Below are 27,978 nucleotides of genomic sequence, written 5' to 3'. Positions count from 1 at the left end.
TAGAGTTTTACTGTGGCTTAAGGTAGTTTAGTTTCTGTTTGGCAAGGAACTTCTCTGATTGTGTTTATTAAATAAAATTGGATCATTTATCTTCAGGAGGCCTTCTCTAAATTCCAGTATGTCTGTACAAATGTTTTTTTGCATTGAAGTCAATGGGAGTGATAGCACATGTAGAGCTGAGCATGGACAAGTGTCTGAAGAAATCACAGTATAACTAAGGTTGGAAAAGACCTCGAGGATCATCGAGTCCAACCTATAAACACAGACCCCATGACTAGACCATGGCACCAAGTGCCAAGTCCAATCTCCTCTTGAATGCCTCCAGGTATAGTGACTCCACCACCTCCCTGGGCAGCACATTCCAATGACAAACAACTTGCTCAGTGAAGAACTTTCTCCTCACCTCGAGTCTAAACCTCCCCTGGCGCAGCTTGAGACTGTGTCCCCTTGTTCTGGTGCTGGTTGCCTGGGAGAAGAGACCAACCCCTTCCCGGCTACAACCACCTTTCAGGTAGTTGTAGAGGGCAATGAGGTCTCCCCTGAGCCTTCTCTTCTCCAGGCTAAACAATCCCAGCTCCCTCAGCCTCTCCTCATAGGGCTTGTGTTCAAGGCCTCTCACCAGCCTTGTTGCCCTTCCCTGGAAATGTTCAAGTGTTTCGATGTCCTTCTTATGCAAGTGCATAATGCAAATGCAAGTGGTTGTTTTAATGCTGTGATACATTGTCTGAGGAGAGAGGAAAAAAATCACTAGCTTTCCATTGTATAAAATGTTTTGGAGTGAGCAAGAGACCACTCAGATGTCCTGCTTGGTTCTTAAAAATGCTGGCCACCACAGGAGGAAAAATCCCTTCTTGCTAACACTATTTTCTCATCCTGTCTTATTAGATTTCTAAAGATTTACTGCAGAAAATAAGAGATACTGTTCTTCAGAAAACTGTTGATGGCATGAGGAAAGAAGGTGTCCCCTATTTCGGTATGTTCAAAAGCTCCTAATTTAATTTTAATTTAATTAAACTTATGTACAAAAAGTTTTAACCGTAAGGAGAAAGACTTTTTTACACTGCCTTCTTTTAGGGCTAACACACACTGCAAGTTAAGGGAGATACCTGATTTATTAGATAACTGGGTTTAGTGTCAGTGGCTTGATTCAGAGTCCACTGAAATCACTGGGTATAATTTCATTAATGGTGGATGTCGAGTAAGGAAGAGCAGAAAGGCAAGCATTTGAGAATCAGCTGCAAAATTATAATCACAACTATTTCTGCCTGATTTATTTTTAACACTTCTGGAGTAGTAACATCCTACCTTTAAATGAGCACAGGGGGCATCCTTTGTAAACACTATTTGGATAGATGGGATAAAAAAAAACAACCAAAGGAGGGCTTGTGGAGTTCCTTAGCTTTTTATATAATTTTTAATTCTAGGTGTACTTTATGCTGGATTAATGCTTACAAAAGATGGACCTAAAGTTCTTGAGTTTAACTGCAGATTTGGTGACCCAGAATGTCAGGTGAGTTATTTTGTAGGTAGCCAGAGTTCAGCATTATGGGAAGGAGAAAAGTCTGTTGCCATCTACCTTTATTCTTAACTAACTTCTGGATGAATTGCACTGAGATGTAGAGTTTTGTTTATTCGAGAGAGTAGATCTGTTATGAAATTGTTCCATTCCAGAGAAGCTTTCATCAGGTAATACTCAATTATGGGCTTTACAGGAATAACTTTGAAGGGAAATTCAACACTTGTCTATCTTCTCTGGAATAGAATTAGATATTTATCTTTTTTACTTATTAAGGAAGTAAACCACCACACACCTTCCTTTCTCTACTCCCCGTGAGCAGGGGTAACAAACCTCTTTATTCCTATTCCTCAGAACAAATAGGCTTTTTTGGCCTCCAACTTTTCTTCTCCACATGTAACAGTTCTTTTACCTTTAGAAATTATCTTTAAGGAAGAGTATTTTTAAAGGTATGTAGATGGTGTGTGAAAATACAGCACATGAACGTCCTTGTTTAATGTTGTTTTTACAGTTGCATTAGCATTTTTGAAAGGTCAATGAAGAAAATGTAACAATGGGCATTGTTTTCTTTAATTGGCTAATCTGTGCTCTTATAGGTAATTCTTCCCCTGTTGAAAAGTGATTTGTATGAAGTTATGCAAGCAGTTGTCAATAAAAAGCTGTCCAGTTCCATGCCAGTTTGGTTTGAAGACAGCGCAGCCGTGACGGTGGTCATGGCTAGCGAAGGGTATCCAGGAACATATCCCAAGGGTTTGGAAATAACAGGTAAGTACAGCAGAAGAAACCACAGGACCCTGAGTCCTCTCCTGCTCTCCCTCCATTTTCTCTTGTGCCAGATGAAGGTCAGTCAGTGTAACTTGGATTCTTAGAAACTACCTCCTGTGGTCAGCAAGAGATGAGTGAATTTTCACACATCAAAGATTATTGGTTTTGCACCCATCACGTTTCCAATTCTCCATGTATGGTGGGTTGAGACCAAACCATAACACCATGCTACATTGTGAAGTTTGGTAGTATTTCTTTAATGTGTGTTACAGTAAAATAGTAGTTCTGGGCTGATTCTTCCATCATGTTGCTCTGTGGTGTCTGTGTCAGTGTGCCATCCAATTGGAACTAGATGTTGTATGCAGATGTTTCAGCTCTTCCTCTGTCTGTGAGCATACAAATAGCAGATTTATTTTCCCTAAAAAATTGAGGGTTTAGATATTTATACCTAGTTGCATGCATGATCACAGTGAATTCTGTTGTGGTTTCTAGACACAGTCAATAAGTGCTGAATACCTCTTCATCTGTAATTTAATCGAGACTGTTCTAATCAACTGTGTTTTCTGCATTTATTTTCTTGAATTACTATCACAGGACTTTCTAGGGCTAAGCAACTAGGACTGGAGGTGTTCCATGCAGGCACAGCCCTGAAGGATGGCAAAGTGGTGACTAGTGGAGGAAGAGTCCTTACAGTAACTGCTATTAAAGAGGATCTAATGACAGCACTGCAAGAAGCCAACAAGGGAGTAGCAGCCATACAGTTCAAGGGTGCCATTTATAGAAAGGACATTGGTTATCGGGCTATAGCTTTCCTGAGGCAATCCAGGTAGATATTTGAACTACTTGAAATGGAAATAACTGGTGTAAAAAGGACCTAAAGATGTCATTATTTTACACAATATGATGTTGTTACTATATATAACTCTAGACAAGTTTTAACTATCACCCTTGTAAGCCATCTAAGCAAAACCAGCCAAGGAAGGAGCAGGCTTTTTGATGGCTCTCTCATCCTTGTTCTTATTCCTCCAAGTTGTGAGCTATGCTGCAGTGAAAAGCATATGGGAATAACCTGTGCCTTTACATTTGCCTGTTTTAGGGAAGGTGAACTTCTGGTTCTTGGGCTTTAAACCATGTCTTTTGCTCTAGATTGGTATTGTCCCTAGGTCTAATATTAATATCATGAGATGGACAAAGTTTGAGCTATTCTTTGGTTCATTCTAGAGTTGTTAGAAATGGTTAAAATCTACACCTAGCTTGCTGGGGCATGCATTTTACCAAACCAGACAGCTAACAACATGGGTAGGATTTATTGTTCCATTCTATTATTATTCCTTTTATTTTCTCACTATTCAGTTTAATAGGCTTGAGATTATATGGGTGTGGGGTTTTTTTTAAGCATTGTTTTCTACTGTCTCTCTAATGTTAGTGAGAGCTTCCTGCAGGTTTTTAGACTATTTTTACCTAATGTGAAGCATATCTGCCTGCCAATGCTCCCATTAGCTCAAAACATAACTTTGATCATAGGTTATTTGTAGTCTATGAAGCATATTAGTAAGAGTTCCATTTTTGCTTACAGTGTATACTCTTTAGTATATTGTAAAATTATGATCAATAAACTTACTAAATGAACAAGGGCCTTCGTATTCAGTCTTCTTTCTCTCAAGTACTATGCACCTTTTGAGGAGTTTACATGAAAGTATGTAACTGGAACTTGTATTGTAGAAAAAAATTAGGAGAGTGTGTGAAGCAAGAGAATAAGGTACTTCAATGAACAGTTCTTTAAGCCACTGAGTTCATGGACTGTAGCCAGCAAGTGTCTTGACTAGAGTGCCCATATGCTGTGAGGATTCCTAGCTCATGAAGAAGGTCTTAGGAACTGCTTACAGCCAGCAGCTGCTTCACTGTCCTGCAGTCTGCACCACTTTTTGCTCAGACACCCTCAGATTAGGAGGACAGACAGTCAGGCACATTTGACTTTGGCTTCTGTGTTGCACGCAGTTAAGAAAAGGTAATGATTTGCTCTGTAAAGTTGGGTACACACCTCTTCTTGGCAGCCTTGCAGGCTTAAGCCCTATCTGTGCATTTCACCATGTGAAAATATCCAGAATATTTATTTAATTTTAAAGTATTTTTTTAAGAATTGAAGAATTAAGAAGTTGATTCAGCAAATCCAAGTAGGTAACATGCTTTTAAATGTAAGGTGAAAATATGGTGAACATTTATGATGTTCAGACCGTGAGGGCCAGACTGCTCTCTTATTACTGCAGGGCTGGTATTTCCTTGAGTGATTCACAGGCTGAGCAACTGCTCCCTATAATTACTTTTCCTCATGCAAATTTTTGAGCAGTGATACAATGTGAATGCAGATACCTTTGTATTTTCCTGGTGGCACAGCTCTTTGGCCAGCTGTTTTGTTGTATTTGTCCTTGTTGATCAAGTGTGTGGCATATTAAAGACACAAGTGTGTTTCACTTAATGCTGAATCACACCAATAAGAGTGCTAAAATAGGTATGAACCTAAAACAGAGCTGCACCAGGTAGCCTAGTCTGTGTCAGTGACAGTATAGAAATAACAACTGCTTAACTAGATTGAGATACACTTGGTACAACTAGTAATTAGAGGTCATTAAACTCACTATCTCCAGAATGAAAGGTCCTTCTGGAAATATGGCATGGTCCCCGCTTAGTCATTATGGACAGACAAGTTACGTAAACAGGTTTGTCCTAAGCCTGTTTTCTCTGTTTTATGGCTGTGTATAGCAACCAGAGCTTGGGGACAATTCATTCTAGATTCCTAAAATGGAACTTGGGTCTTTTAACGTAAAATATAAAGGATATACTTTAACAGAAGGTGCATTCAAGTGAAAATGAGGTGTGGATGGTTTTGTGACGTTATCATTCCAGGTGATAAGGAAAACCAACCCTTAAGGTCCAGTTGTAGAACACTCAAAGTATCCTAGAGACTATTGATTTATGTGGTGCTTCTGGTCTGAAAGGCTAGCTTGAGCTTGATCCTGCACGGTGCTGAGTTGTTCTGATTTAGCAGTGCATTTTTGTATACACTGAGCATTCGAACTATACTACTGACACCGCAGTAGAGTTTTGTTCCTTTGGTGTAATAATCTCTATCCTCAGATACATGTCTGAGGTCAGGTTCCAAACAGCAAAAAGATTAACCTTTGAGCCATTGAACCTGCCTGGAATACTTAGAAATCATTTCATATGAACAAGCTTTCTGTACAGCAGAGTAGAATTCTGAATGGTGAACTCCCTTAGTGAGTTTAAAGTAGTAAATATTGTTTTTAAAACACATGTTTGTACATTTGGTCATCAATTGCTGTAACTTCTCTTTTCTTTAAACATTTTTTCAGAGGCCTGACTTACAAAAACAGTGGGGTAGACATTGCAGCAGGGAATACTTTAGTTCAGAAAATTAAGCCCCTGGCTGCAGCCACATCAAGGTCAGGTAAGTCTTGCACCTTCTATTCCTGTTACAGTCAGGCCATGGCAATGAGACTTATCAGTTGATCTTGATACATAGGCTCATATTTTTTGTGTTCTGTGTGTTTCTAGATTACACAAGAAATAACCTGCAGTAAGCAAATGCCTGTGATTGCTTCAAAATGTGCTTCTCTAAATTTACAGATTCTCTTCCCCAAATGACTCTAAACTCTGACTCCTGAATGCCATGGATGTTAGAGAATAGAGTTCAGCACCCTAAAATAATAACTGTGAGCAAAAATCATACCATTTAGTGCCATTTTTTGATCACATGGATTATAATTGTTTCTTGCACAGAGAACTACACAATTTGTGTAGATTAATGCTTTGAGAGGTGTCAAGATGTAGAATTCCTCCAAGATGCAATGTATCAATGAAGGCAGATAAGGAAGACACCTCTTTTGCTTGGTTAAAACGGCATTCGTTGGGTTGTGATTTCAGGCACATCTTGCTTTAGCAAGTCCTTGCAATTCTTTTCATAAATGAATTATGTTTTAAATGTATCAAAAAACTACTGCTTCAAAATTACTGGGAACCTTCAAATAATGTCAGATACAGCTAGAGAAAAAAAACTACAGATACATGCACTAGTACAAGTAGTCGTTTCTTAGCTTTCATAGTATTTTCTTACTCATCTCTCTGTCACTCTTAGGATTTAACCAGTTTCAGTTTTAAGGCTACCATACTTACCTATCACAACCAGTCTTAAGAGCAAGGAGTCTTAATACACTCTGAGTAGCAGTATTAACAAACATAAGGCATTTCAATTGGGAAATGCCTATCACCTTCAGTTGGAAGGCCTGTCATCTTGGTGTCAGGAAGCAGTGGGCTTCTCTCTGTTACCAGAATTATTCTTCTGGTTTTCAGGAAAAAATACTAAGTGTAAGAGTGCAACATACCAGTCACAGTAATTACTGAATGTGTAATCACAAAGGTTTAGATTTTCAGACTTAGGTAATATTAAAGAAAAACAAAAGACAAAGCAAACATAAGATTAGGAGCTCCTGTGCCTCTGTGAAGAGGCTTTAAATGTCAGAGAGAAGTTTCCTGGTGGCAAAGCAATGTCTTGTTGGCAAACATCAGAAAGAATTCTTGTTGGGCATCCTGGAGAGACTCCTGAAAGTAAGAATGTGCTGGTTTATCCTGTTTTCTGGCTGGCAGGCTGCAATGCAGAGCTTGGAGGATTTGCTGGCCTCTTTGATTTGAAAGCAGCTGGTTACACAGATCCTGTCTTGGTATCTGGAACTGATGGCGTTGGCACAAAACTCAAGGTAAGGTGAAAATCCATATAAAGGAAGGAAAACAGCACAGAAGGGAGAATGTGCTAACAGAGAGTATCAGTTGTCTTTCAAAAATGCCCCCTTTTTTTTTTTTCTTTCTAAAAAGGGAATGAAATACATGTTTAATTTCTGGCATGCAAATAGCCATACTTGAAATGGTGACTAAAATAACTCATTTTTAGTATTAAGTATGTAACTGGGGACTTCTCATTAGGGTAGAATCTCCACCTTCAAAAAGATTGCTCATAGGGAAAAACATTTAATTACGTGGTTTCTCTTGTGTTTACACAAACTGCAATAAAACCCTTTCCAGGTCAGCCCACTTACATAAAGTGCCTTTTGTACTTGCCAATTAAGTAACAATTCCTGAGATAAAATGCTAGGAGAGGCTCACAGAGTTGATAGTCCATTAAGCTGCTCCTCAAGAAGCATCTAGAGGAACAGCATGATTTCCATCCCCTTCCATTGCAGTCTCTGCTTGTGTTTCAGTCTCTCAAAGCTAACCAGCAGGTTCTCTCCCTGTTTTGCAGATTGCACAAGAGTGTAACAAACATGACACCATAGGTCAGGACCTGGTTGCCATGTGTGTTAATGACATCTTGGCCCAAGGAGCGGAACCCCTCTTCTTCCTTGACTATTTTGCCTGTGGCAAACTTGACGTTGAAGTGGCTCAGGGTGTCATTGCAGGAATAGCTGAAGCTTGCAAAAAAGCAGGATGTGCTCTTTTGGGTATGAACACTCTTCTCTGAAGGATATGAAGAACCTTATGCAGTATCTTTAGAATTGATTTTAATGTGTGTGTTTTGCTAACTTATTTGATGAATCTTAGTGGGGTCAAAAAAAAACCCCAAAGCATCACATGCCTTTGCTTTCAGAAATTATCTATCCTATGAGGACAGACTGAAGGAGTTGGGGCTATTCAGTCTGCAGAAGAGAAGGCTCCGAGGTGACCTAATTGTGGCCTTCCAGTATCTGAAGGGGGCCTACAGGAAGGCTGGGGGGGGACTTCTCAGGATCTCAGGTAGTGATAGGACTAGGGGGAATGGAATGAAGCTGGAGGTGGGGAGATTCAGGCTGGATGTGAGGAGGAGGTTCTTCACCATGAGAGTGGTGAAGCCCTGGAATGGGTTGTCCAGGGAGGTGGTTGGGGTGCTGTCCCTGGAGGTGTTTAAGCCCAGGCTGGATGAGGCTCTGGCCAGGCTGCTCTAGTGTGGGGTGTCCCTGCCCATGGCAGGGGGGTTGGAACTAGATGATCCTTGTGGTCCCTTCCAACCCTTACTGATACTATGATACTACCCACTGAAGGAAGGAGAGAGTACTCTGCAAATGCTGCAGTTAGCTCAGGAATTTGCATATAAATGTTGTTATTTGTATCGTTCCCTTTATGACAATAACTAAAAGAAAACTAACAATTCTTTGTATTTTTCATGACCATTTTAAAACATGCCAAATAGATTTGCTTACTTTTATCCTTTATCCTAAAAGAAAGCCTCAGGTTTTCCTCTAAAAGCAAGGTTCCTGTGCATGCACTTGTCCTTGTGTGTGTACATACCATCCTTTCAACTGCTTGCCCGATTTTAACCAAATGTGGCGGGAAAGGAGAGATCTCACAGCTGTTGTGTTCCCACAAGCTTCATAAAACCAGAAAGCCCAAGAATGTCCTTAGGAATGCCACAAAAGCTTTGGCTGGAGCTCACTACATAAGACCCAGAAGTGATAGGACTAGGGGGAATGGAGTAAAACTAGATATGGGTAGATTCAGATTGAATGTTAGGAAGAAGTTCTACCCCATGAGGGTGGTGAGACACTGGCACAGGTTTCTCAGGGAGATGGTGTAGACCCTATCCCTGGAAGTTTTTAAGGCCAGGCTGGATGGGGCTCTGAGCAACCTGATCTAGTGTGAGGTATCCCTGCCCATGGCAGGAGGGTTTGAACTAGGTGATCTTTGAGGCCTTTTCCAACCTTGACAAATCTATGATGCCACAATTAGATAAACTAGATTTCATTACTTACAAAACTGATTGCAAAATTAGAGTTGCCAGAGATTTGTTTGACTAAGATGAGCATATTCCAAGATGTTAAGACTCAATTTATACATTTTTCCTTTTGAGATCTGTAATAAAAGTGCATAATACATTTCAATAATAAGTGCCATCCCTGGAGGTGTTCATGAGGGGATTGGACGTGGCATTTGGTGCCATGGTTTAGTCATGAGGTCTGTGGTGACAAGGCAACAAGGCTGGTGAGAGGCCTTGAGCACAAGCCCTATGAGGAGAGGCTGAGGGAGCTGGGATTGTTTAGCCTGGAAAAGAGGAGGCTCAGGGGTGAATAAAGAATAGAATAGAATAAACCAAACCAGGTTGGAAGAGGCCTTCAAGATCATCGCGTCCAACTCATCAACCAATCCAACCCACCTAAACAACTAACCCATGGCACCAAGCACCCCATCAAGTCTCCTCCTGAAAACCTCCAATGATGGTGACTCCACTACCTCCCCAGGCAGCCCATTCCAATGGGCAATCACTCTTTCTGTATAGAACTTCTTCCTAACATCCAACCTAAACCTCCCCTGGTGCAGCTTGAGACTGTGTCCTCTTGTTCTGGTGCTGGCTGCCTGAGAGAAGAGACCAACCTCTGCCTGTCTACAACCTCCCTTCAGGTAGTTGTAGAGAGTGATAAGGTCACCCCCGAGTCTCCTCTTCTCCAGGCTAAGCAATCCCAGCTCCCTCAGTCTTTCCTCATAGGGCTTGTGTTCCAAACCCCTCACCAACTTCGTTGCCCTTCTCTGGACTCGTTCCAGCAAGTCAACCTCCTTCCTAAACTGAGGGGCCCAGAACTGGACACAGTACTCGAGGTGCAGCCTAACCAGTGCAGTGTACAGGGGCAGAATGACCTCCCTGCTCCTGCTGGCCACACTGTTCCTGATGCAGGCCAGGATACCTCATTGCTCTCTACAACTACCTGAAAGGTGGTTGCAGCCAGGAAGGGGTTGGTCTCTTCTCCCAGGCAACCAGCACCAGAACAAGAGGACACAGTCTCAAGCTGTGCCAGGGGAAGTTTAGGCTCGAGGTGAGGAGAAAGCTCTTCATAGAGAGAGTCGTTCCTCATTGGGCTGCCCAGGGAGGTGGTGGAGTCACCATCCCTGGAGGCGTTCAAGAGGAGATTGGACGTGGCACTTGGTGCCATGGTCTAGTCATGGGGTCTGTGTTTATAGGTTGGACTCGATGATCCTCGAGGTCTCTTCCAACCTTAGCGACACTGTGATACTGTGATACATGGAGAATTACCTTTTTTTGTTTTTTTCATAATACCTTTAATTTAAGACTAAAAATGACAGCTCAAGTATCACTTTATAATTGGTGATAGAGTATTTCTTTCCTTTTTTTTTCCCCAATTCTTTAAGAAAGGTAGTAAAAAAGTCCCTTCTAAGTGGGAGTGTGTCATTCTGAAGTAGCTTACAAGCTTGGAACAAGAGGCTGTTTATTTAGGTTCTTGTTTAATATTTTCTGCATGAACTGTTAGCTTTATATTTGTCTTAAGATGTTACCTCAGTTTATGAAGTACAATCAAACCATTCATACTTCAGCATAAGTACCTGTTCTATGACATCTTGCTATGGTATTATTTACTGATTTTATTTCCAGTTGGAAGACTGCAAAACTACAGAGGGCTTTGAATGTTGTTAGTGAAGGGGATTGGAACTTAATGATCTTTAAGATCCCTTCCAACCTAAACCATTCTGTGACTTACTAGACAATAATTTCTCCAAATTGTTAGCTGGTTTGCAAATATCTTTTTGTACTGCATAGAAATAAATGTGAATGTATTAACAACCCTGATTTCTTCTGCACATTTCTGGCACTTTTGGAAGAGAAGGGACAGAGATGATGCAGTAACTTTGAACCTAAAGAGGAAATGCTTTTTCATAGCCTGGATCATTGAAATCAATTTCAGTTTGGTGTCCTGCTTCACACACTCATTTCACTGTGCATGTACATTGCGTGTAAAGCTGTCTTTGTATACTGTCATCTCAGAAAGTTTCCATTTGAAGCATGTTCTTAAATTGCTACCTTGCATTTCTGCAAGAGCTGAATATTCAGCTCAACCACCTTTAATTTGTCACACCGCTTGATGGTGAGGTACTGAAAAGCTTTTCTACATGCATGGGTTTGCACAAACATTAATTATAGATTTAAACAGATGTATCTAAGCAAAGGAACCTTGATTTTAAAGTTGGTTATAGTAATGTAATGTAGAAACCTGGAAAGGCTTCCAGAGACTCTAGGATTGAGTGGTGTCAGGCACTGAGCTTCCACTGCCATTCAGGTGTATTTGGATCCTCTTCAGGGACACTTTCTGGAAACAGAATAATTTTTTTATTGAACAAGTCCTGATGTGTGCAAAAGCAAAACAAGACTGTACTCTAGGTTAGCATGTTGAGCAGAGGTCATAATATCATGGCAACATCATCATTGTCAAGTTTTTCTTCTTGTAGACATTGTAACCAGCAGAGGAGTTTGAAGGAGGAAAATGAGATGGCTGTGTGGACAGCTGGGAGAGTTTCTCCCTGATATGGGGGGCTAGCATGAAGATGCTTGTTTAGAAAACTTTAGACTGTGCAGTAAATGCTCATTTGCTGTATCAAACACATCAAGTTTCCCTTTCTGGACCAAATGAGTTCTGACATTTGGATCCCTCTCTTTTTATTGGTCTCAACAGGTGGAGAAACTGCTGAAATGCCAGGCATGTATCCGCCTGGGGAGTACGACCTGGCTGGCTTTGCTGTTGGTGCAGTGGAGCGAGGGCAGATGCTGCCCCAGCTGGAGAGAATTACTGATGGAGATGTGGTTATTGGAGTAGCTTCTTCTGGGGTTCATAGCAATGGGTACAGCCTTGTAAGGAAGATTGTGGAAAAGTCATCGCTGGATTTCTCTTCTCCAGTTGGTACCTCTGGTGACCAGACATTAGGTACCACTTGCAAAGCACTTTCTTGTATTAGGACTTAAACTTCTGAATAGTCAAATGTCACATAAGTGTTGTTTTGTCTGTGCCTTTACTTTTGTAACTTTTCTAAACCACTAAAATATTACTGCATCCTTTAACATGCCTTTTCCAACCCTATTGATTCTATGATTCTATGAATCACATATGCAGGAAAGAAATTTAAGGGGGGGTGGGGTGTGGTTTTATCTAGTAAATGCTTGTAAGTGTCCAGCAAATTAATATTTTGAGATTTACTCACCTTTTTATTGATGAACATTTCATTCCTTGCTGTAATTCATCATCTTTCATCCTCTTTCATCTGCAGGAGATCTGTTGTTAACCCCAACTAAAATCTACAGCAAGACTCTGTTGCCTGTCCTTCGCTCCGGCCATGTGAAAGCCTATGCCCACATCACTGGAGGGGGCTTGCTGGAAAACATCCCCAGAGTTCTCCCAGAGTCCTTTGGTGTCATTTTAGGTGAGATAAAAAGAAAAGCTATGTGTTGTAGTCTAATACTAGCTGGCAAGTAAGCCACACACAGCTGTTTGCTCACTCCAGTGTGGTGAGATGGGGGAGAGCATCAGAAGGACGAAAGTGAGAAAACTGGTTGGTTGAGATAAGGGCAGTTTAATAGACAAAGCAAAAGCCATGCACACAAGCAAAAGGAGCTCATTCACCACTTCCCATCATCAGCCAGGTGTACAGGTATTTCCAGGACTACATCATGCCCAGGAGTTACTTAGGAAGACAAATGGCATCACTCTGAATGTGCCCCCTTCCTTCTTTCCCTTGCTTTATATGCTGAGCATGACATCATATGGTATGAAATATCCCTTTGGTCAGCTCAGGTCAGCTATCCTAGTTGTGTCCCCTCCCAACTTGTGCATCCCCATCCTGCTCAGTGGTGGGGTGGTGTGAGAAGCAGAAGCCTTGTCTCTGGATAAACACTGCTCAGCAACAGCTAAAACATCCCCATGAAATCAACACTGTTTTCAGCACAAATCTAAAACATACTAGATATAATGAAGACAACTAACTCCATCCCAGCCGAAACCAGCATGTTATGGAAACATCTTCATGTTGATATGGACTGGTGTGGAAGCCTGTGTATGTGGGGCCATCCAAGCTGACTTGGACAGTAAGAGCTAGAGTTGCCTATCTGGAAATGCTTGCTTTTTTTCTTCATTGTTTCTGAATTTCTCCTTGTGCCTGAACCAGAGCCAGTCAAAACACTTGGTCATCTCAAGGCTGCTTCCCACTGAATTCACTTCCCCTGATGGTGTTTTGGGTTGGATTTTTTAGGAAATCCTATCCATCCCTGCAAAAATAAAACTACTTTCAAAGTGATCCAAAGTGAACTGTCACCATTTTCAATAACCTAGAAAATTATTGCTAATGAAATGAGACTCACTAAGTCTTGAATTAGCATTCAGGTAAGGTGACCAGCTCAAGTACCTCTCATGCTCCTCAACCTACCTTAAATAAGCCTCACCACCATCTCAACAGGTATGCTAGAAAGAGTTTTTCACCTGCAGGAAAGGTGGAGTATGGAAAAGTAAATGACTTGCTATGTGCAATGTCCATTGTGTTGTAGAATAAAATAAAGGAACTGATGCTGAGTTTTGCACTCAAGAACTGCATGCAAATCATTCTTTCACTTTTCCCCAGTGGACAGCCAGGTATATGAGTAGGGATAATACCATTTTAAAGGCAACAAGACAAGAAAGAAACTTACACTGTCTTTGGAGTTCTTTTACAGTGGCTTGTCCAGAAGCAGTTCTGATGCTGCTGGAGGTCATCCTTACCTTGTTGGAATTGAGGGCAGGAATTGAGGCTTTGATGGTTTTTAGGGCTATAGTTCTGGTACAATAGTTTCTCTAGAAGCAGGGTTGTCACCTTCAAGAGGAGGATTTTCCAAAGACTGCCTCAGAGCCTGTTTTTAATTACTGATTAACAGATTGCAGGCAAGCAGTGTGATTGATTACCTCCCAGAGTGATGCTTCTTTTACCCTCAAGTCTTACTCAGTAATGAAGGAAAATTTCTGTGCATGCAAGCCAATTTCACTGAAGCTAATGCTGCTGTGGGTCTTTGTGTGGTCCATCCAGATCTTTGCTCTTAATGCTCAGATAATTCCAGTATTTGTCTGTTGGTAGTGCTTTCCACTCTTCACTGGTATTTTTCTCTTCAGATGCTCTTACCTGGAAGATTCCTGAAATCTTTTGCTGGCTCCATAAAGAAGGGAACCTGTCTGAGGACGAAATGACACGGACCTTTAACTGCGGGATCGGTGCTGTCCTGGTAGTTCAGAAGGAGCTGGCTCAGCAGGTCCTTAAGGACATACAGAGACACGAGACAGCCTGGCTGATTGGCAAAGTTGTCTCCCTACAAAAAGGTTGTTAAATTTTAATTTTCCTTCAAAAAAAGCAGAGCTAAATCCCTTAGCTGGTGAGGCTCCATGGAGGGTAGTTGGAAATCTCTTTAACTGACACCTCCATGGCTTTTTTTGTAAAGGGTATTAAAATGGCAGTTCTCATGACTTCAGTCTTAGTCACAGAACACGTGCTTAGCAATGTCAGATGTCACCAGGGCTATAAATAAATAATGAGAAGTACAGTAATGTCATTAATCCCTTGCCGTGCTGCTTTTCTGCTCTCTTCTCCCATTATTTATGTGTAATTTTATTGTGGTGTTTTGGGTTTTTTTTTTTCTTGTTGTATGTATTCAGGCTCTGACCATGTTAAAGTCCATAATTTGCTTCAAGCCTTGCAAGCAAATAGGTCACTCTCTGTGCACAGCCATATCCAAGGCAAAATCCAAACAAACAAAGTGAAGGTTGCTGTCCTTATCTCTGGAACAGGTGAGAGTTATGTTCTTTACTACAGTGTAAAATGGACTCTTGAGAAAGGAACTTCAGCAGGTTTAAAATCTCTGAAGTCCTTGCAGTTCTCCATGGAGGCTCTGATAGGCTTCTAATAGGCTTTCAGTAACAGAGTTTTGCCCTTGGATTAATTTCAATCACAGGCAGAACGGTCTTTCACCTCTGCTGCAAACTGACTGTTCATTTTGTCTACAACCTCTGCACATCTCTAGATTCAAGCACCCACTGCATTACACTATAGGGACAGCAGCAGAATTTCTTCTTGCTATGTAGACACTCCTAGTGCTTTCATTATTCTCACTTGTTAAGATGTAGACCATCATTCCAATTCCATAAATTGCAGTTTACAAATGTAATTGGTAGTAAAAGCCCTGGAGCCTCCAGCTGTTGAATTCAGTTCCCAGTATGATCAATTAAAAGAGGATTATTGTTAACGTCAGCGGGGTTTGGACTGGGTCTCGCCCACACTGCTGCTTACTTAAGCCCCACTTCTAGCTGTTAACTGTATTTAGTCTGCAGGAACAACTCATGAATTATTTTCCCACTCATAGGCACAAACCTGGAAGCCCTCATAAATAGCACAAAGAAGCAAACCAGTTTTGCACAAATAGTGCTTGTTGTTTCTAACAAAGCTGGTGTGGAAGGGTTAAGGAAAGCTGAAAGAGCTGGTATTCCTACAAGGGTAAGTGTTCCTCATCTTTCTAACATCAGATACCCTTATCTCTGACTATAGCAGGAAGATACTATGAGATAGTGGCTTTCACTATTTCACTAGGAAGCCTTAGCTTTTGTTTTTTTCAGTCTCTCCTCAACTCGTGCCCTTGGGCAAGCTACCTAACATGGAAAGCAGAATGCTTACTTTTCTCCTTCTCAAGAGATCCTGCCAGCAATCCTGATGTTCTGGAGAACAGTCATTAAACCAGCCGAAAAAGCCCTTCACAGTTACAGTTTAAACTTTAGCATTTATTGAGCTGTATTTGCATTAAAGTGACAATCTGTTTTATCTGAATTCATTTTTTAAATTCTATGCTAATGAGGCATGGTAATTCAGTTGAATCAAATAGGTCAAGTTTTCACTGACTCCCTGGGTATTCCTCAGGCTCTCTGGGATATTCCAAGCAAACTGTGCTTCCCTTACAGATCCAGCACTGCATTTCTTTATCCTTTGTGAAGTAATTTGTTCTACAGGTGTGAAATGCTACTGTTCTGAGGAGCACTTTACAGTCACTTTCCACAGACATAGAGCTCAGTGCAAGCTTTGTTACCAACTTCAGATAGTACCAGGATCTGAGTGTTAGCACTGCTGTCTCTTACTTGGGAGTACACAAAGATCACAAGTGAAATATATCCATAGTATGCAAGGGGAGAATAAACATCTAATAAAGGAAAACTATATAGTCTGGGGGAGCTGATGGTTTCAGTGGCTGAGATGGAGAGTGAGTGGTGAAACAGAGGCACTGCTGAGTACGTGGTGTGCTGGTTATTACCTGGTAGTTGCTGGCAGAGTTCAGCTCAGTGTTGAGCTGGGCTCTATATCTAGTGACCTCTGCCACCTTTTCAGCCAACAAGTTCTGGGTTTTCATAACTCCCATAGTAAATTTGATAGGGATTAAAAGGTACCTCTGTTTAAAAGACCATGGATGTTTTAAGTTATGTAGCACTGCCTTCTTCCTGCTTAAATTAGGGGGATGTATCCTGGATGGAAAATACATAACTCAAGCACGTTGACCTTATACACTAGGGGCTGTTTCATGAGGTTGTGATTAGCCTTTCCTTCAAGGTTTTGTGATAGAACTTTTGACAAGGTTCAACTGCTTAAAACTATCAGAGGCCTTAAAGTGAGTTCACTCACTTTACAAATCATTGTAAAACTTCAGGCTATCCTAATGATGTCTGTTTGTGGGTTGTCAAATTGTGTCAGAATGCTGGGGCCTAAAAACCCCCAAATTTCTTGGCTGTTCTGGTGATTGCTTTGTGTGAATAAAGACTGCAGGTCTGGGTGTTAGCTGCATGTGTTTGTGAGCTGCTCTTGCTGTGGGTGCGCACTCTGCTCAAGCCACAGGTGGAGATTTACTTTTGGGTCGTTTGGTTGTTGTTTTTTTTTTACTACTCCAGGGTACCATTTCGTTGTGCTCTTAGGGCTTTTAGAGTAAATTAACACCACATCTGTATGTCTTTGTCTTTTGGGTTACCACAGGTTATTGACCATACACTGTATGAAAGCCGCACTGCATTTGACAGTGCAGTTGACAAAGTCCTTCAGGAATTCTCAGTGGAACTGATCTGCCTGGCTGGATTTATGAGAATACTGTCAGGTCCTTTTGTCAAAAAATGGGAAGGTAAGCACAGCACAGTGGTGTATGCATTTAAACATAAGTGGTTTTATAGCTTATCCTCAGGAAAAGAAAATTAGAAAAATACAGAAAAGAGACCAAATTAATTCTGGGTTTGCAGGAAACTAGGCTCTTCCCATCTTGGAAGGAAAAGGATGAGAAAGGCAGGGTTTTATTTACAGAAGCACAGAGTACCACAGTATCACACAGTATAACTTAGGTTGGAAAGGACCTCGAGGATCATCGAGTCCAACCTATCACCACAGACCCCATGACTAGACCATGGCACCAAGTGCCACGTCCAATCCCCTCTTGAACACCTCCAGGGACGGTGACTCCACCACCTCCCTGGGCAGCACATTCCAATGACGAATGACTTGCTCGGTGAAGAACTTCCTCCTCACCTCGAGCCTAAACTTCCCCTGGTGCAGCTTGAGACTGTGTCCCCTTGTTCTGGTGCTGGTTGCCTGGGAGAAGAGACCAACCCCTTCCCAGCCACAACCACCCTTCAGGTAGTTGTAGAGGGCAATGAGGTCTCCCCTGAGCCTCCTCTTCTCCAGGCTAAACAATCCCAGCTCCCTCAGCCTCTCCTCACAGGACTTGTGCTCAAGGCCTCTCCCCAGCCTTGTTGCCCTTCTCTGGACACGTTCAAGTGTTTCAATGTCCTTCTTAAACTGAGGGGCCCAGAACTGGACACAGGACTCAAGGTGTGGCCTAACCAAAGCAGAGTACAGGGGCACAATGACCTCCCTGCTCCGGCTGGCCACACTATTCCTAATGCAGGCCAGGATGCCATTGGCCCTCTTGGCCACCTGGGCACACTGCTGGCTCAGTACGAGAGGTTGGAAGGGACCTGGAAAGATCATCTGGTTCAACCCCCCTGCCAGAGCAGGACCACCTAGAACAGGTCACACAGGAACACATCCAGGCAGGTTTGAATGTCTCCAGTGAAGCAGACTCCACAACCGCTCCGGGCAGCCTGTTCCAGTGCTCTGTCACCCTCACAGTGAAGAAGTTTTTTCCTTACATTTACATGGAACCTCCTATGTCCCAGCTTGCACCTGTTGCCTTGTCCTATCACTGGTTGTCACTGAAAAGATAATTTCCCCAGAGGTTTATGGAAGCCAAGGGCAAATGCAGGTCCTGTATCCTTTGATTCAGTAGAAAAATGTTTTAAAACAAGGCTGTGAAGACTTCAGATGTCTGTAGACACAAAGTGCAGAGCTAATTTTTGCCTAAACAGTAGGTGTTGGTTGGGAAGAGGAGAGCATCCAGGCAATGAGAATTCCTTCCCTTAAGGGATGAGCTACTTTGGCTGCTTATAAACCAGCAAATCTGGGTGGCAGTAGGCAGTTCCTCTTAACAAGACCTTGCCAGTTTTCTGGTCAGACATCCCAGGAGCTGTCTGCATCCAAGGGTACCAGGTTTCACAGGCAGATTCAGCTCTTGTTTGTCCAAAGTGTTCACAGTGTCATCTTTTACCATTTTTCTGGTCTTTTGTTAGGGGCTGCTTAACACCTCTGCCTACTTCAGTGGCTGCTGCTCTCCCTCCCCCCCAGTTGTTGCATTCCTCTTGTTATCTCTTCCTGATTCTTTCAGAGTCCTGAATCACAGGGAGGCAGTTGCTCTTCTCAGTGTTTGTTCTGCTTTGGGTTCAGCCACGGTTACTTTAACTGGTTCTTGCTCACACCAGTTACAGGCTGATTGGTGTTTGCATTGCAGCTCTTTGGGTGGCCTGTATTGCTCACATGGTGACTTTTGTGTTCCTCTGGGTGTGTCTGTGACACAAATCTTTTACACCTGAACTACTTTTCAAGTGGAGCAAAAGAGGCATTCCTGGGAAACCACACCTTTTATATTAAAGTTGTCAGCTGAAGTAAGTCAGATGATTGTTGGAGTCTGGAAGACAAGTATGTAAATATCTGTGTTTGTAGACAGCTGCAGTTGGGAGAGAGGAATCCCTCAATGCAAAAGATGTATTTTGAGTAGAGTATCACAGTATCACAGTATCACTTAGGTTGGAAAGGACCTCGAGGATCATCGAGTCCAACCTGACACCGCAGACCCCATGACTAGACCATGGCACCAAGTGCCACGTCCAATCTCCCCTTGAACGCCTCCAGGGTCGATGACTCAACCACCTCCCTGGGCAGCACATTCCAATGCCGAATGACTCGCTCGGTGAAGAACTTCCTCCTCACCTCGAGTCTGAACCTCCCCTGGCGCAGCTTGAGACTGTGTCCCCTTGTTCTGGTGCTGGTTGCCTGGGAGAAGAGGCCAACTCCCTCCTGGCTACAACCACCCTTCAGGTAGTTGTAGAGGGCAATAAGGTCACCCCTGAGCCTCCTCTTCTCCAGGCTAAACAATCCCAGCTCCCTCAGCCTCTCCTCATAGGGCTTGTGTTCAAGGCCTCTCACCAGCCTTGTTGCCCTTCTCTGGACACGCTCAAGTGTCTCAATGTCCTTCTTAAACTGAGGAGCCCAGAACTGGACACAGTACTCAAGGTGCGGCCTAACCAGAGCAGAGTACAGGGGCACTATGACCTCCCTGCTCCTGCTGGCCACACTATTCCTAATGCAGGCCAGAATGCTATTGGCCCTCCTGGCCACCTGGGCACACTGCTGGCTCATATTCAGGTGGCTGTCGATCAGCACACCCAGGTCCCTCTCTGTCTGGGAGCTCTCCAGCCACTCCGACCCCAGCCTATAGCTCTGCATGGGATTGCCATAGCCAAAGTGCAGCACTCGGCACTTGGACTTGTTGAAAGCCATCCCATTGGACTCTGCCCATCTTTCCAGTCGGTCGAGGTCCCTCTGCAGAGCCTTTCTACCCTCTAATTGACTAACATCTGCCCCTAACTTTGTGTCATCTGCAAACTTGCTGATGACTGACTCTACCCCTTCATCCAGATCATCAACGAATATGTTGAAGAGGACAGGGCCCAGCACTGATCCCTGGGGGACACCACTGGTGACTGGCCTCCAGCTGGATGCGGCACCGTTCACGACCACTCTCTGGGCCCGGCCCTCCAGCCAGTTCCTAACCCAGCACAGAGTGTAGTGGTCCAATCCACAGGCTGACAGCTTAGTCAGCAGTTTGCTGTGGGGGACGGTGTCAAAGGCCTTGCTGAAGTCTAGGTAGACCACATCCACAGGCCTCCCCACATCCACCAGGCGGGTCACCTGATCATAGAAAGAGATCAGCTTGGAGAGGCAGGATCTGCCCTTCCTGAATCCATGTTGGCTGGACCTGAGCCCTTGGCCATCCTTCAGGTGTGCAGTTATTGCTGCCAGGATAATCTGCTCCATCACTTTCCCTGGCACTGAGGTCAGGCTGACCGGCCTGTAGTTTCCAGGTTCCTCCATCCGACCCTTCTTGTGGATGGGGACCACGTTGGCCAGTTTCCAGTCATCTGGGACCTCACCTGTGAGCCAGGACTGGAGGAAAATGATGGAGAGTGGCCTAGCTAGCACATCCGCCAGCTCTCTCAGCACCCTAGGATGGATCCCATCTGGTCCCATGGACTTGTGGATATCCAAGTGGCTCAGCAGGTCCCGAACTAACTCCTCATGGATTTCCAGGGTATTACTCTGCTCCCCGACCCCAACGCCCAGCTCCGGAGACCACTCGTCCTGAACTCCTGCCTTGCTGTTAAACATTGAGGCAAAGAAGGTGTTCAGGACCTCAGCTTTATCCTCATCCTCAGTAACTGTGTTCCCCTCCAGGTCCACTAGGGAGTTCAGGTTCTTCCTGCCCTTCTTCTTATTGTTAATATATTTATAAAAATGCTTTTTATTATCTTTGACTGAGGTGGCCAGCTTCAGTTCCAGCTGGGCCTTAGCCTCCCTAATTTTATTCCTACATAATCTAACAGCTTCCTTGAACATACCTCGAGAAGCCTTCCCCTCCTTCCAAAGGTGATACAGCCTCCTCTTCCCCCTTAAATCCTCCAGGAGCTGCTTGCTCATCCAGGCCGGTCGCCTTCCCCGCCGGCTTGCCTTCCGGCACATGGGAACCGCCAATTCCTGTGCCTTCAAGAGCTCCTGTTTGAAGTAGGTCCAACCCTCCTGAACCCCTTGGTTCATGAGGGCTGGTACCCAGGGGACTTTGCAGACAAGTTTTTTAAATAGGCTGAAGTTCGCCCTTCGGAAGTCCAAGGTGAAGGTTCTGTTGGTGCTCCTCCCAATCTCCCTGCATATTGAAAACTTCACTATCTCGTGGTCACTGCACCCTAGGCAGCCTCCCACGATCACATCTCCCACCAGCCCTTCCCTATTGCAGAACAGCAGGTCAAGCAGAGCCTGTCCCCTGGTAGGCTCGCTTAACAGCTGTGTCAGGAAGCAGTCCTCCATTCGCTCCAGGAATCTTCTGGACTGCCTCCTCCCTGCTGAATTAAGTTCCCAGCAGATATCTGGGAGGTTGAAGTCACCAACAAGGACAAGATCAGATGATCTTGAGACAGCCTCCAGTTGCTTGTAGAACAACTCATCAGCCGCCTCATCCTGGTTGGGTGGTCTGTAACAGATTCCAATCAGGATGTCAGACTTGTTAGGTTGTCCTCTGATTTTGACCCACAGGCTCTCAACTACCTCATCTTCCACCACAAGTTGTGTGGCAGAGATTGACTCTCTAATATACAGAGCCACCCCTCCTCCTCTTCTCCCTCGCCTGTCCCTCCTAAAGAGCCTGTAACCCCCCAGTGTAGCACTCCAATCGTGGGTGCTGTCCCACCAAGTTTCTGAGATGGCGACTACATCATAGTCGCCCTGATGGATTAGAACCTCCAACTCCTCTTGCTTGTTGCCCAGGCTGCGTGCATTGGTGTACATGCATCGCAGATGGGTTCCTGACTTCTCAACTGACCCTACCTTGCGCCCTACTCTTTCCTCTGCAGAGGGACCGATTGCCTCACCCACCCCCTTCAGACCTAGTATCTGTCCAGAGGACAGAAAAAACCCAACTCCCTAGTGCAAATGAAAGTTGAATTTAGTTCCCTCTGATATAGGGCCAGAGCTCTGGTGATTGCCCTGCACGATGCAGGGTTTGCATTACCTGTATGAATGGCCTGAGAGCAAAACCAAAAGGCTTTCTTTAGCACAGGATGGTTAACTCATCGTTTAAATGTCCAGCACTGTATTGAGCTTGAAAACAGATACCTGCCTGAGCTTTGACCCAGAGTATGCTTCAATTAGGCCTTCGTGTGAGCTCACAGGTTCTGTTCAGCTCAGCTCACAGATCTGTGCCAGAAGACTGCTGTAAAATTCTGACCCCGCCGGCCACACCTAGGTGCTGACTGCCCTAAATTACCCAGGAGTGATCAGTTCTTGTTATTCCTCTCTTAAAAGTTGTTACTTTTTCTTTCTCTCACTGTCACAAGGACAGAGAGTGAAATTCGTTGTGAAACTTTCTTGCTTAAGAGCTCTGAAATGCTAATTTGAATGTTAAGGTAAGGGACAGATTCAAAACAAAACAAAGCCAAGCAACCAGGAAAGTGCATTCCTTCAGAGCAGCTTCTGACAGCACTGTAATGAGAAAGTGTGGAAATGCAAAACAGAAGTGCAGTGCTCAGCTCACTGTCCCTGATAGCTTTGGTGTTTTTTTTTGTCCAAGCAGCAGGCAGGGAGATGCTGATGCCTATGAAGGGGTGGCTCTGAGATACAAAACAAGTTTGAGAGACTGTTGAGGATCACTATTTAAGTTGCAGAGGTCAGTATCTGCATGAGTTCTTGCAGTGAGAAGGCAGGTTTGGCACAGTGCTGCCAGAAGTGGCCTTCATTTCAAGTTACAAAATCACAGGCCTCTATTTCGGTGCACTGCTGCCTCTGCCCAGCATATGTCGGTCAGCTCAGTCTCACTGCTTGGCATTTAGGTGGTGTTCAATGAATCCTGATGACGTTCAGCCTTCCTAAACAGGAGGAGGCATGCAGAGATGGTGTGGGTGTAGCATGCTGTGGTATAAATAGTATCGATGGCCCCTTGTTTTTTTATCCTGTAAGAGTGCATACTGAATGTAAGAGATCCAGGACTGTCAAGCACCTTTTGACTTCACTCCGGCCCAGAATGGGCTGGAGGAGCTGTCACAGACCTATTAGGAGTGCACAGGGGACGTCTGCCAGAGGAAAGTTTTTCTCATGGTTAAACCACTGTGTTGCTTGTAGTGGTGAGACCCTGAGGTCATGGGCAGTCACTCTCCCTTACTTTACAGTTAGGTAGGAGCTCAAGCATATGCCTCCTCTTTTAAGGGAAATGGGAGGTACAGGCTTGCCAGGGTTATAACCACAGGCACACCTGAGTGTTAGAGGTTACATTATCAATTTCAGGATCCCCCAGCCAACTTTTCACATGGAAAGTACTAAGTAATAGCTGCTTTTCAGAAGGGCAGAGAGAAGGGCTCCTATATGAGCAGCTGTTGTCTTTTATTAAGCCAAAACAGGTGTGGAGGAAAAGTTCAGGCTAAAGAATTTTTGCCTTGTCACGGAGGATCCGTTACATCATTTGAAACTGCACCAAGTTTCTGCTGGGTGCTGAGGTTGTAAGAAAGAGGATTTTTCTGGTGATCAAAGAAGAGAAGAACAAGATGCCGAGTGAAAGGACAGCTACATCCAAAAATGAATCATTTTCAGTGGCTGGAGAAATGTGGTTTACTTGTGCCATTAATTCTAACCGATTGCTGTCTTGGATTTTTCTGCAGTAAGACATTCTGAAATGCTTTGGGCTGATTATCTGTCAGTGTCATCACAAACCAAGCACGTGCAGAAGTTGTGGAAAACCTTTATTCACAAATGCACTTTGTTCCTCTGCTGCCTGTTGTGCTTTTAACACTCTGGTATGGCTGAATGCTAAAAGACAATGACCTCACTTACAATTTTCCAGGGAAAATCCTGAATATCCACCCGTCTCTACTGCCTTCTTTTAAGGGAGCGAACGCCCACAAATTGGTGTTACAAGCTGGAGTCCGAGTCACAGGCTGTACTGTACACTTTGTAGCTGTAAGTACTCTCTCCTCCCTCCCTTTAACTTTATGATTTGGTAGTTTTAAAATTTTCACTTCAGAGCTCTCTTGGAATATGGGTGACGGAGATGGGAATGAATACGGCTGACCAGTATGATCGCGTATTGTTCCTTTATTGTTCCAGTGTTGCAGGCCTGAGGTGCAGGCCTATGGAGCAGGCCTGTAGTGCAAGTACAGCACAGTAAAGTAAAGTGTAGAAGAAGAAGAGACAGGAAAGGCAGGAGTGTGTAGCAAGGGAACTTCTACACCATGCATAAACTCAGAGTGCCTTGTTGGCATGGCTTCACTGGTTCCCTATGAGTCACCACACATTGCACTATTACAGATTATTGGTCCAACTACTAATGACACAACGAGGTTGTTGATGCAGGTGCATGCCCTGTTGTCCCAAGATAACTTCCCATGTTTATAGCTACTAGTGCCTTGTTTTAGTTACATGCTGCAGGCACAGCACTGTTTTGCTCCACTGCTAGCTGGCTCTGCATTTATGCTGAGCATGGCCTACCACCATGTCAGGCTCTAGGCCTGCACTGCCAGATTGCTCACACTGCTCGTCGCTGGCATTGCCACATTGGAAGGCCCTTAGACCATCATGTTTGATCATCTTTTGTCCTTTGATCATAAGATTATTAGACAACACAGTGCTTTACTTTGCCAGTTCCTTCTCCAGGGACAACAATGATGAGCTGGAGTTCAAGCTTTACCCAACTTAACTTCTTCCCTACGCGTCCCACTGCTGCTTTCCACCAGCTGGAGTAGCAATGTGAGGCCTCAGCTAACCATAAATCTTTATTGATCTTCAGCATGAGCTTACTGAATTGTGTCTTACAACCCTCATTTGTTGCTTTCATGAAGAAGAAATAAATGTAAAAAATCAAAATCCCACAACACTGGAAATGACACAGGAAGCTTGGATTTGTGAAAGAAGTAATCCAGAGAACAAATTAACAATTTCTGTCAGTCAAAAACTAAGAAAACAAACCCCAGCAATCTCTCAGCTTGGAAGATGCAGATTTTGTCAGCTCTCCATCTTGTGTAGCTCTCAGCTTTGACAGTAACTAGTCTTCCCTCCTCTGCTGCATTCTTCAGACTACCCTCCCCTTTCCCACTACTCCTGCAATCTGTTCTCAGGATTTTTGCTTTCTTTGGGATGGAAAAAGAGACAAGAACTAATTTTCCAGATAGAAGGAAAAATTGCTTGCCTTTCCCCATGATATGACTTGAGGTTTCTTCTCTGTGTGGCAGCCTACCGAGAAACAGCAACTAAACAGCAGGGGCCTGCCTCATTAACATGCAAAAGAAAGATCTGCTGCGTCCTCTAGCGTGTCTCCGTGCCAAGCCTTGGCTAATTTACTCTTCCAAAGTGAAATGCCATCGTTTTGTCCAATGTAGCCTATTGTGTCTACAGTTAAGGTGGCTTTTGTTATTTCTGCAGCAGAAATGTAACTCGCTGGAGTTCTGCCTGCCTCTGCTTTTTCTTTGAACCCTGTGCTTCTGTTAGTTCCTCACAGGCCAGTGTGAGTGCCAGCATCTTTTCTGCACTCCTCACGTTATGCCAACTTCATGTTTCCTGTAGTAACACACAGTAAACAGATCCCCTGGGCAGGTGGATTACTCACACTGTTGTGCAGCTGGGCCCCCTTCTCTCTCCTCTTTCAGCCATGTCGACTTTCTGGCTTTTGCTTTTACAGGAGGAAGTTGATGCTGGAGCAATCATTTTCCAAGAGGCAGTTCCAGTTAAGGTTGGTGACACGGTGGAGACCCTGTCTGAAAGGGTGAAGGAGGCTGAGCACCGAGCCTTCCCAGCTGCCCTGCAGCTCGTCGCCAGTGGGGCTGTACAGGTGGGGGAAGCTGGCAAGATCTGCTGGAAGTAGGAGCAGTGTCTGTAAGCATCCTCAGATGGGACAGCTGGGGAGCCTTAACCGATCAAAGCAGAGGTCATAGACTAATAACACACACCCTGTGTTTTCTTCACAAAGTGTTTTCAACATAGTTTACCATGGCATGTTCTCCCTCAAATGGTTACAGATTCAAATCCAGAGAAAGCCTCAAATGGGAATATTAAGGCAGGGGGCTGTACTCAGTCATTTCAGTGATGATTATAATCACTTCCTTGGCCAACATTTCGGTTCTCAGTCACTTTCTTACCACACAAAAACCCATTCAGTTTGTTCCAGAGGGATCTGAGCACCTCAGATTGACTTAGGAACTGCAGTATTAGTCTCAAACAGACCATACAGGCTGTAACAGAGGTCTCTCTTGTCATGTGCTGTGACGTGTTTGTGAGGAAATGTAATGAAACCAGTACAGTGGAAGAGACAGCTAAAAGCAAAAGCTTTTACTGGTGAAAATCTCTAGCCAAAACAAGAGAAACTGGCCTCTCAGAACACTGAATATTCTTGCAGATAACAAAATGGACTCCTTTCCATATACAGTTATTGTTTTAATGTTGGTGTATCTTGTCTGGCCCAGATTCTGAGCATACCCCTAATTCCAAATATTGGACCTGCTGCCCATCAGGTACTAAACAGAATATCTGCTATCGTTGGCCCTCAAGTATACCCACGTGATGAATTCCTCTGAGGGATCTGTTCAGAGCCAAGAGTTGAGTGTCTGTTTGGGTTGGGGTTTTTTAATGAGGAGAAAGGGAGTTAGGACGAGACATAAGATGTGTTCTTGGCTTGCAAGACATTCTTCAGAAATTCAGCTGAAATTAAGTGCCTTTATTCTTGGAGCAGTGTTTTCACTTGGAACAATACCAAGGGGAACACAGTAACTGTTACCATTCTGAAAACTGAAAGCTTTTTTGCACAACTCAACTCTCGTGAAAAAGTGTTTTAGTATACTTGTGAAAACATTTTGATGTGTTGACTAAAATAATCCACTTTTCCCCCACACAAACCAGAAACACCTGCCTGAAGCTAATTCTGTATGTTTTAGGGCTCCCCTTTAACAGAGAGCAAGTTGATTTGTATTCTGTGCACTGATGTCCTCATGGTACTTCTATGTTGACGTAATCTCAATTTGGATTTGAAATAAAGTCTAATGATGTTTAATAATTGAATGTCAAAATCTTTCCTTAGACTTCCTCTAGCAGGGGTCTAAACTGGAGCAAGAGTTGAAGAAACAGAATCTTTGTCCCCAGTACAGCAACTGCTAATCAGTTTGTGAGGGTACAGATGTGTGCAAACCTCCATAAGTTAGCAATGATTGACGGAGTGTGATGACCTTCCCATGACCAGAGGGTCTGTGATGAAGAAACTTGCTGACAAAATATTCCTGTCATCATTTGTCACTGAGGATAAAGCTCAAGGAAGTACAGAGGAAAATGACATGGTCAAATTTAATTTGCTTGTAAAGGTTAAAGAAGAAAAGCTAAGTCTTCAGCCCAGCATTTTTCAGTACAAACCTGCCCTCCCACAGGAGGGCCTCCCCCACAGGCACACTGCTCACCAAGGCTTGAACTCCAGCCTGTCCCACAGAGAATGCAAAGGATGCAGGAGCGCCCAGCTCTGGCAGGGGTTTGGCCCCACAGGTTCAGTGCCTTAGTGACGGAGTAAACATTGCACAAGTCAAAAGAAATTGTACTCAATGTAACTCATGTGTAGGAAGAGTGGGACTACTAGGAATAACATCTCTACCTCTACAGTTGATGAATATTACATTATTGATAAAAGCAGTTTCATCACTGCCAGAAAGGCAAACAGC

The 27,978-nt window shown here is 43.7% G+C and overlaps 1 protein-coding gene across 2 annotated transcripts in view; it reads left to right on the top strand.

The window, feature by feature from the left end:
* The window catches only part of GART (phosphoribosylglycinamide formyltransferase, phosphoribosylglycinamide synthetase, phosphoribosylaminoimidazole synthetase), a 45,460-nt gene extending 18,131 nt beyond the window's left edge, over window positions 1-27,329 (top strand). The window contains exons 7-21 of one of the 2 annotated variants that reach the window (XM_068144544.1): window positions 886-973; window positions 1,425-1,510; window positions 2,113-2,281; window positions 2,876-3,107; window positions 5,653-5,747; window positions 6,944-7,053; window positions 7,593-7,791; window positions 11,782-12,030; window positions 12,371-12,523; window positions 14,236-14,439; window positions 14,773-14,904; window positions 15,477-15,607; window positions 17,123-17,264; window positions 24,132-24,247; window positions 25,962-27,329. In XM_068144544.1, coding sequence (XP_068000645.1) covers window positions 886-973; window positions 1,425-1,510; window positions 2,113-2,281; window positions 2,876-3,107; window positions 5,653-5,747; window positions 6,944-7,053; window positions 7,593-7,791; window positions 11,782-12,030; window positions 12,371-12,523; window positions 14,236-14,439; window positions 14,773-14,904; window positions 15,477-15,607; window positions 17,123-17,264; window positions 24,132-24,247; window positions 25,962-26,144 — 2,289 coding nt within the window. In that variant the 3' untranslated portion in view covers window positions 26,145-27,329. Of the gene's footprint in view, window positions 1-885; window positions 974-1,424; window positions 1,511-2,112; window positions 2,282-2,875; window positions 3,909-5,652; window positions 5,748-6,943; window positions 7,054-7,592; window positions 7,792-11,781; window positions 12,031-12,370; window positions 12,524-14,235; window positions 14,440-14,772; window positions 14,905-15,476; window positions 15,608-17,122; window positions 17,265-24,131; window positions 24,248-25,961 lie in introns of those variants that run through there. The other variant, XM_068144546.1, reaches the window with a different exon arrangement.
* Window positions 27,330-27,978: the final 649 nt, after the last annotated feature.

The sequence above is a fragment of the Melanerpes formicivorus genome, unplaced genomic scaffold, assembly GCF_026170545.1.
Source record: "Melanerpes formicivorus ecotype bairdi unplaced genomic scaffold, bMelFor1.0.p_v2 SCAF_11, whole genome shotgun sequence".
Classification (NCBI taxonomy): domain Eukaryota; kingdom Metazoa; phylum Chordata; class Aves; order Piciformes; family Picidae; genus Melanerpes; species Melanerpes formicivorus.
This window is presented reverse-complemented; position numbering and strand designations above follow the sequence as displayed.